Source organism: Cervus canadensis, chromosome 32 (genome assembly GCF_019320065.1).
Source record: "Cervus canadensis isolate Bull #8, Minnesota chromosome 32, ASM1932006v1, whole genome shotgun sequence".
In the NCBI taxonomy this organism is placed as follows: Eukaryota; Metazoa; Chordata; class Mammalia; order Artiodactyla; family Cervidae; genus Cervus; species Cervus canadensis.
The window spans coordinates 27,079,730-27,087,283 of NC_057417.1; the positions used below are offsets into that span (position 1 = coordinate 27,079,730).

Sequence of the window (7,554 nt, forward strand, 5' to 3'; positions counted from 1 at the left end):
ACAGGCCCCGCCCAGAGTTCCGGAGCCCACCCACCTCCCCGGCGGGTCAGATTGGCGGTGAGTTCTGACCACCTAGGTCTTAAGGGCCCTTCTACCCTGAATCCCTCTCACCAAGGCCGACTGGGAGACGAGGGCAGGTCCTCCCCCTGCTCCTCACCGCGGGAAACACCCCTTCCGCAGCCCTGAGCCCCCAGGTGTCCAGCCTCGCACTCTCTGTGCTCAGGGTTCCCTCCTGTGAAATGGGATTGCATTGTTCCCCGGGCAGAGGCGCGCAGAGGCCGCCTCCTGACAGCCTCCTCTGCTCCGCACGAGGGTGGGAGGGGGTTAGAGCTTGAGGTGGGCCATGTCCCCACAGCAGGATGGCGGAGGGCAGGAGCCTGTCCGAGGTGCGTGCGCTGGTTGGGGCTTCGCATGGCATCACTGATCTGGCCCGCAAGCTTCACTTCTATGACCAATGGGCTCCGAACTATGACCAGGTAAACCGGCCAGGTCCTCACCTCTGCCCTCCTCCGCTCATCTGGCCTCAATTTTCCTGTCTGTAAGGCCGGAATAGTAAGCCTAGCATCATCCCAGGGAGATGAATGTGAGAGTGAAGTAAGACCTGGGTGCAACCTCCAGTCCTGTCTGCTCTCCATCCAACTCTTCTTCAGCCCAACCACAGTGGCCCTGCCCTCTGACCCTCTTCCAGATTGGCAGCCCCTAGAGATCGGGGGCCAAGACCTCCTCACCCAGGTACAGGAGTCCAGGCAGAGGAGCTGCCTGGAAGAGGTGCCGTGAGGGGTCACAATGAACTAAGCAGAGAGCGATGCCAAGGCCCACAGAAAAGGCCCGTTGGCAGAGGAAAGCACCTCACACCTGGGTCTCCCCTTACTGTAGTTCCACCAGATCCTGGGCCCCCAGCACACACATACAGCTTGGCTTGGCTGGCTCTACCCCACAAGAAGGGCCCCTAAATGCCGGAGCGTGGGGTGGCGGTTGGCTCAGCATTCTGTCCCCAGGATGTGGCTGCCCTGCAGTACTGCGCTCCGCGCCTCGCAGTCGACTGCCTCAGCCAAGCCCTTCCGGGTCCACCCCACGCTGCCCTGATCCTGGACGTGGCCTGTGGTACTGGCCTCGTGGCTGCAGAGGTGAGGCCACCCCAGACCCCCCTACCCTCCCGTCAGCCCCTACTTGCTCAAAATTCCTACTACCCCAGTCCCAGATCCCCGCTCGCCTGCTCAGACTCACTGTTTCCAGACACTGGGACCACATTCACCGTGGGGCCCCCTGTCCTCCCCGAGGTGCGGGGACCCACCTGGGAGGTGGCAGGTGGGAACTGTGAGTGGGTCCCCCCACCCCAGCTGCAGGCTCGGGGCTTCCGCCAGCTGCATGGGGTGGATGGAAGCCCAGGGATGTTGGATCAGGCCAGGGCCCGCGGCCTCTACCAGTGCCTCAGCCTCTGCACCCTGGGCCAGGAGCCACTACCCAGTGCTGAAGGTACTTCCCCTCCCACCTTGACAGCCCAAGGCCCACCCTCTGACAGAGCCCCTTCCTTTTGCCAAGACGCCATCCCCCTTGCCTAGCCCTCCCCAACCCCCCCCCCCCACACACACACACTCCGAGCCCCTCAATCTCTCACTGAGATGCTTTCCCTGAAACTTCCATCCCATGACCTGATCTCAGTCCAGGACTGGGCCACAGCTGCCATATGGCCCAGGGGATCATGGTCCTGCAGACCCCAGCAGCAGGCCTGGTCCCTCCCCAGTCCCCACCATGAACACCGTCCTCCAGGGTGGTCTGAGGCCACACCGAAGACAAACCACCACACCATGTCCGCATCCCCACACAGGGACCTTCGACGCGGTGCTGATGGTGGGTGCCCTCAGTGATGGCCAGGTGCCCTGCAGCGCGATACCTGAGCTCCTGCGAGTTACCAAGTCAGGTGAGAAGCAGCCCGTCCAACCACACCCACGCACACCTTCCCTTCTCCACATGCACAGACACAAGCCTCAGAACCCCTCAGGCCAAGCGAGGTGTGGGGTGTGCCTGGGGTCACACAGTCTAGCATCTCAGCCACCAGCTTCCAGCCCAGGCTCGGCCTCAGCTGCCACCATCAACAGACCCAGGTAGTCAGCTTGCCTCTCAGCCACTGGGAAACTGGAAACAGCTCCACTCCTTTTTGGCCTCTGTATCCTCACCAATAAGCAGAGTGGCACCATCCCTTCCCCACAAGCGTTGCAGTGAGAATTGGGTGAAGTAGTGTCTATCAGTTGGAGAAGGAAATGGCAACCCACTCCAGTGTTCTTGCCTGGAGAATCCCAGGGACGGGGGAGCCTGGTGGGCTGCCGTCTATAGGGTCGCACAGAGTCGGACACGACTGAAGTGACTTAGCAGCAGCAGCAGCAGCCGCAGCGTCTATCAGGGCTTCCCTGGTGGCTCAAACTGAGACAAAAGAATCTGCCTGCAATGCGGGAGACCTGGGTTCGATCCCTGGGTCGGGACAATCCTCTGGAGAAGGGAATAACTAACTACCTACTCCAGTATTCTTGCCTGGAGAATTCCATGGACAGAGGAGCCTGGCAGGCTATAGTCCATGGAATCGCAACGAGTTGGACACGACTGAATGACTTTCACTTGCTCACTCAGTGTCTATAAGGCCTGTATTTCAATCCTGGCACATAGTAGGGGCTCAGTTCAGTTCCCTCATCTTCCAGCTTCCCCACTAACTCAGGGCCAGCCATTAGAGGTGTCTCTTTCACTTTCGCAGCCCCAGTTTCCTTATCTGTGAAATGGAGCTGATAGATATAAGCACTTTTCTATAAACTCCACACACGGGGCTGGTGTGCAGGTGGGGATTGTGGTTACTGTGTTCCTACTGTGTGCCTTACCCCATGGGAGCCTCTGGACTGGGGAGAAGGTATACACGCACCCCACACACCCTGGGAAGGGGCCAGGGGAAAAAGACCAGGCCGGAGGTGGGCCCCAGGAATGTGGGTGTTCAGTCCTCCAAGAATTCAGGGAAGCGAGGCATCTCCCACTTCTGGCATGTGGGGGTGACACGCAGGCTCACAGTCCAAGTGAAGTCCCAGGCAGAAAGGAGAGTGGTGAAGTATGAGGACTGTGAGGTTCAGACCCGGTCGAAGCACAGGATCTGGAAGCCCTGAAGGTGCCCCATCCCAGCAAGACCTCATCTACTCCTGCCCCGCTTCACTGCCCTCAGGGCCCAGCAGGGGCTGTGGTTAAGTCAGGGCAGGTCCGGACAGGCTTCACCCTCAGGGAACCACAGAGGCTGACGGATGCAAGGACATTGTGTTGGGGTCAGAGAGAGAGGTAGTGATCAGGCTCAGAGGGACAGGAAACTTCCATCACCTGAATCAGTAAGGAAACCAGGCCACCTCGCCCAGCCTGGGCTTGCCAGACCCCTCAGCTGGCCAGTCTGCCTGCCCACAGGTCATAGGCTCTCCTGCTTCAGAGCCTTTCCTCTACAAAGCACCCCCCTCCCCCAGTAGCACCCTGCTTCTCCTTACCTCCTCCTCCAGGAAGCCTTCCAGACCCCTGTCTCTTCTGAGTATATTTGAGCCCGTGCTGAGCACACAGTAGGTGCCTAGAGAAGACCTGGAGGGACGAGGTCACTCATTCATTCAGCCAGCGCTTACTGAGTGTGCTGGGCTTCCTGTGAGACAGGGTAATCTTCCTCGTGTTGCAAGCTGGGAAACTGAGAGGTCAAGAGGTGAAGGGACTTGCTCTAGGTCCAAAGCCCGTTAGCGTTCAGACCCAGCCACACCCTCCAGCAGACAGACTGGGTGAGCAGGGAGAAGGTAGTCCCCTCTGTCAAGGGGATTCAGCCAAGAATTCCCAGCGGAAAGGATGCTTGAGCCTTGAAGAGTGCATAGGAGGCCATCAAGCTGGAGGAGCAGAGGCTATATGCCTGAGGGAGGGGTCAGCGAGCCCCAGAGGCTTGGAGATGGGAAACAGCTGGCCTGGGTTCAAAGCTGGGAGGACTTCCGCCTGTGAGGATGTGAGTGGGAAGGGGACCAACTTCCCTGTCCCCCCACTCACCTGCTCCTCTCCCACCCCTCCCCAGGTGGGCTGGTTTGTCTGACCACCAGGACCAACCCATCCAACCTTCGATACAAAGAGGCGCTGGAGGCCACCCTGGACAGGCTGGAGCAGGCTGGGGCATGGGAACGCCTGGTGGCCCGGCCTGTAGACCGGTGGGAACTGGCCACCTCCGAGCTCGAGGTGGGGCCTGGCACCTCCGACAGCGACGGCTTCATCTCAGGCATCATCTATCTGTACCGGAAGCAGGCGGCAGCCCAGGCTGCGGGAGGGAGGCCTGGTGCCTAGGCCCCAGCTGGCCTCCGACTCTCCTGTGGCCTCAGCCAGGCTCCTCTGCTTTGCCTGTAAAATGAAGCCAGTGAGTCACCCCTGCCCCCAGGAGAGTTGTGCCTATTAAATGAGACCCAAAGTGGACATCAGAACTCTGGTGCTGTGGTTTTCTCATCCGGAGACAGAGGGATGAAACAGGACAAAGAGGGCCGCCACCCCCGGCTGTCCCTGGGCCTTGGCACGCTAGGGCCACAGATGCGACTCCGAGACTCCTCCCAGGGTGGAGGGCCCTCTCCCTCTAACCCGCAGATCAGGAACCCGTGCTCACACATCCTGCCAAACACTTTCACGTGTCCTGGGTTCGGTTTCCTCATCTCTAAAGGGATCGGAATGCGGAGCAGAGAATCTCAGGGCGTCGCTTGGAGGCTGCCCCAGAGCCCAGCAGGTGAAAGGGCCTGGGTGACTAGTCAGCACCAGCACTGGTGGGGATGTGCCCAGGGCTGATGATAACTCCTCCACACAGGAGCCACGGGAAGGCTTCACGGAGCAGGAGGCGGGGAGCCGGGCCTTCAGGACTAACAGGGTTCAGAGGGTGGAGGAGGGAAAAAAGACATTCCAGGCTGAGGGCAGGGACTGCCTGAGTACAGGCTGGGAGAAACGATCTGGGGGGTGAGCCGATCTGTGGGGTGAGCCGATCTGGGGGGTGAGCCGACCAGCCTGGCTGCCCAGACAAACCTGGAACAAAAGTGGGAGGGGGCAGGTGGCCCATCCCCCAGGGCTGGCTGTTCTCCTCTGTCCTCCCTTCTAGGGTCCCCAGCACTTCACGAGGATCCTGGGCTTTACACTGACAAACAGAGGGCTTGAGCAAGGTGGCTACAAAGGTCAGGGCCAGTTTCCATGTCTCACAGTTCCCCAATATCAGTTTTGTTAAGTCTTCCCATCCCAGCCACTCCTTGGGGGTCCTGCCCCTTACCAACCCCCTGCCCAGGCCTCCAACCCCGCGCGCCACCCCCGCCCCACCCCATGTCCACAACTGAAATCAGATCAATAGAGAGAATTCCTGTGCACAGGTCCCATTTATTGTAGAAAATAATAGCAATTACCGTGACAAATAGCTTAAATTACAAAACAGAAACCACGTAGGAGGCAGGGGAGAGCCCCAGGACTTCCTGGGATGAGGGCCGGAGAAAGAGTGATCCCCCTGCCCTCTCCAGGCTGCCAACGACCTTGGCAGGGGCGGAGGATCCAGAGGTGACCAGGGTCAAGGGGCCGGGGGCCCTGGTCGGGGGGCTGGAAGGGGTGCAGGCAGCCTGGGCCACCTCTATGGCCTCCACCCTCACCACTACCCAAACCAGTTTGTAGCACCTCCGCCCCTCCCCCCTAAACCTGTCCGTCCACTCTGCAACTAAGCTCCAAGGGCAGGTAGGTGAGCAAGGCGGCCATACTCATGGCCCCGGGTTTCTATGGGCAAGACCCAGCCTAAGTGCTCACTGGCCCAGCCAGAGAATGCTGGCAGAGGGGAGCAGGGAGGACGGAAGAAGGGGGACAGTGGTCAACGCAGGCCCTGTGGTCCACTGAGCACCCACAAAGAGACAGAGCCCAAGCAGAGTCAGGGCTGAACTGTTCTGGCCAGCAGGAGCCAGCCCCCTGTATCCACAGCCATTCGGAGGAGGGTGGCCCAGGAGTCTCTTTCCATTCCTCCTTGCTGGTGTCGGAGATGGCCTTGAGAAAGTGTCCAAGAGGGCCAGGAGGCTCTGGGGGCTGCTGACCCGGTCCCCTGCCACCCATGGCCAGGCCATCCGCCCAGGGTCACAGATTGCAGTGAGCTCAGTCCATGGAGAAACAAAGAGGAAAGGAAAAAAAAAAAGAGTCAACAGTAGGCCTTAGACGTAGTTGCTGGCTGGGGCGGAGCGGGCGGCGGAGTACTTAGCGGAGTAGGGCTTGTCGTTGCGGGGCGGGCAGTTGAAGCAGAGCAGGGCCCCCCCAAGCATCAGCAAGCCAGCGGCGGCCCAGCCCACGTAGAGCGAGGCCCCCATCTCCCGCTTCTGGCCCGAAGCCACCAGAGGGTTGTAGAAGTCGCGGATGATGTTGTTAGCCGTCCAGGATACGGGCACCATCACCAGCAGACCGGCCAGCAGGAACACCACGCCGGCCACAATCATGATCTTGGCCTTGGAGCTCTCATCATCCACGCAGTTGGTGCACTTGCCGCCCACCACCGACAACAGCACGCCAAACACGGCCAGGATGATACAGATGACGATGAGGGCGCGGGCCGCCTGCAGGTCCTGCGGCAGCGCCAGCAGCGAGTCGTACACCTTGCACTGCATCTGGCCGGTGCTCTGCACCACGCAGTTCATCCACAGGCCCTCCCAGATGGTCTGCGACGTGACGATGTTGCTGCCGATGAAGGCCGTCACGCGCCACATGGGCAGCGCGCAGCTCAGGATGGCGCCCAGCCAGCCCAGCACGGCCAGCGCGATGCCCATTACCTGCAGCCCCATGGAAGCCATGGCTCAGCGTCTGCGAGGAGGCGGGGCGCGTCTGGCACCTGGAAAGGCGCTGAGGATCCGGCCCTGGAGGCTGTAGGAGTCCAAGAGCCGCGGACGGCTACTGCGCAGCAAGGCCTTTCACCGGGAGGGAGTCCGGAGGCAAAGCCAGTTGGAGCCGCTTCAGGCGTCTCTCCCGAAAGAGTCCGAGGCACAAACCCAGCGAGTGTGACCCGACCAGCTTCCTTCCTGCCCAACTGCAGCCACAGGCTCGCGGGCTCAAGACTGGAGCGGTTATATGGTGCTCCGCGGGAGGGGCGGAGGCCGAGGGAGGGGTTTCAGTCCCTGGAGCCGCCCCCTGACCAGTTCCTCTAGATTCCTGAGCCTGCCAACAAAGGGACTTTCAGGTCCCAGCCCTGGGCCCCTGAGTCACGATCCAGTCTCGGAGGAAACTGCCCTTTCCCCCTGCCCCCAGGGCCCTGCTGAGGTCACCCAGGAGACAGACACTGAGTCACAGCCTCCAAAGCACCTGGACATCCCTGAGGGGCCGGAGGAGGAGTCAGGCCCAGCCGAGTCTGGGGGCCTGAAGAGAAGGGTCCCCGCGTCCCAGGGCTCCCTCATTCCAGGCTTGGATGGATGGACAGGGTGGGAGTGGGGGATTGTGTGACCACACTCAGGGAGAGGGTCTGAGGATAGAGTCCTAGAACTGCCGAAGAGCAGCCCCACCTTGATTACTGTTGGCAGAGTCTGTATCAGC

At 60.7% G+C, this 7,554-nt stretch overlaps 2 protein-coding genes across 2 annotated transcripts; one reads left to right on the forward strand and one right to left on the reverse strand.

Annotated features, from left to right (window-relative positions):
- METTL27 (methyltransferase like 27) lies at nt 1-4,457 on the forward strand. Its single transcript, XM_043456561.1, is given in 7 exon segments — nt 1-57; nt 356-476; nt 999-1,127; nt 1,341-1,476; nt 1,829-1,921; nt 4,064-4,193; nt 4,195-4,457. Coding segments are annotated over 6 exon segments (846 nt in total). The 5' UTR covers nt 1-57; nt 356-359; the 3' UTR covers nt 4,436-4,457.
- Nucleotides 4,458-5,365: 908 nt separating this feature from the next.
- Nucleotides 5,366-7,084, reverse strand: CLDN4 (claudin 4). The gene has a single exon (XM_043456449.1). The coding sequence runs from the start codon at nt 6,819-6,821 to the stop codon at nt 6,192-6,194; it is 630 nt and encodes a 209-aa protein (XP_043312384.1). The 5' UTR covers nt 6,822-7,084; the 3' UTR covers nt 5,366-6,191.
- Between the last annotated feature and the right edge of the window lie 470 nt (nt 7,085-7,554).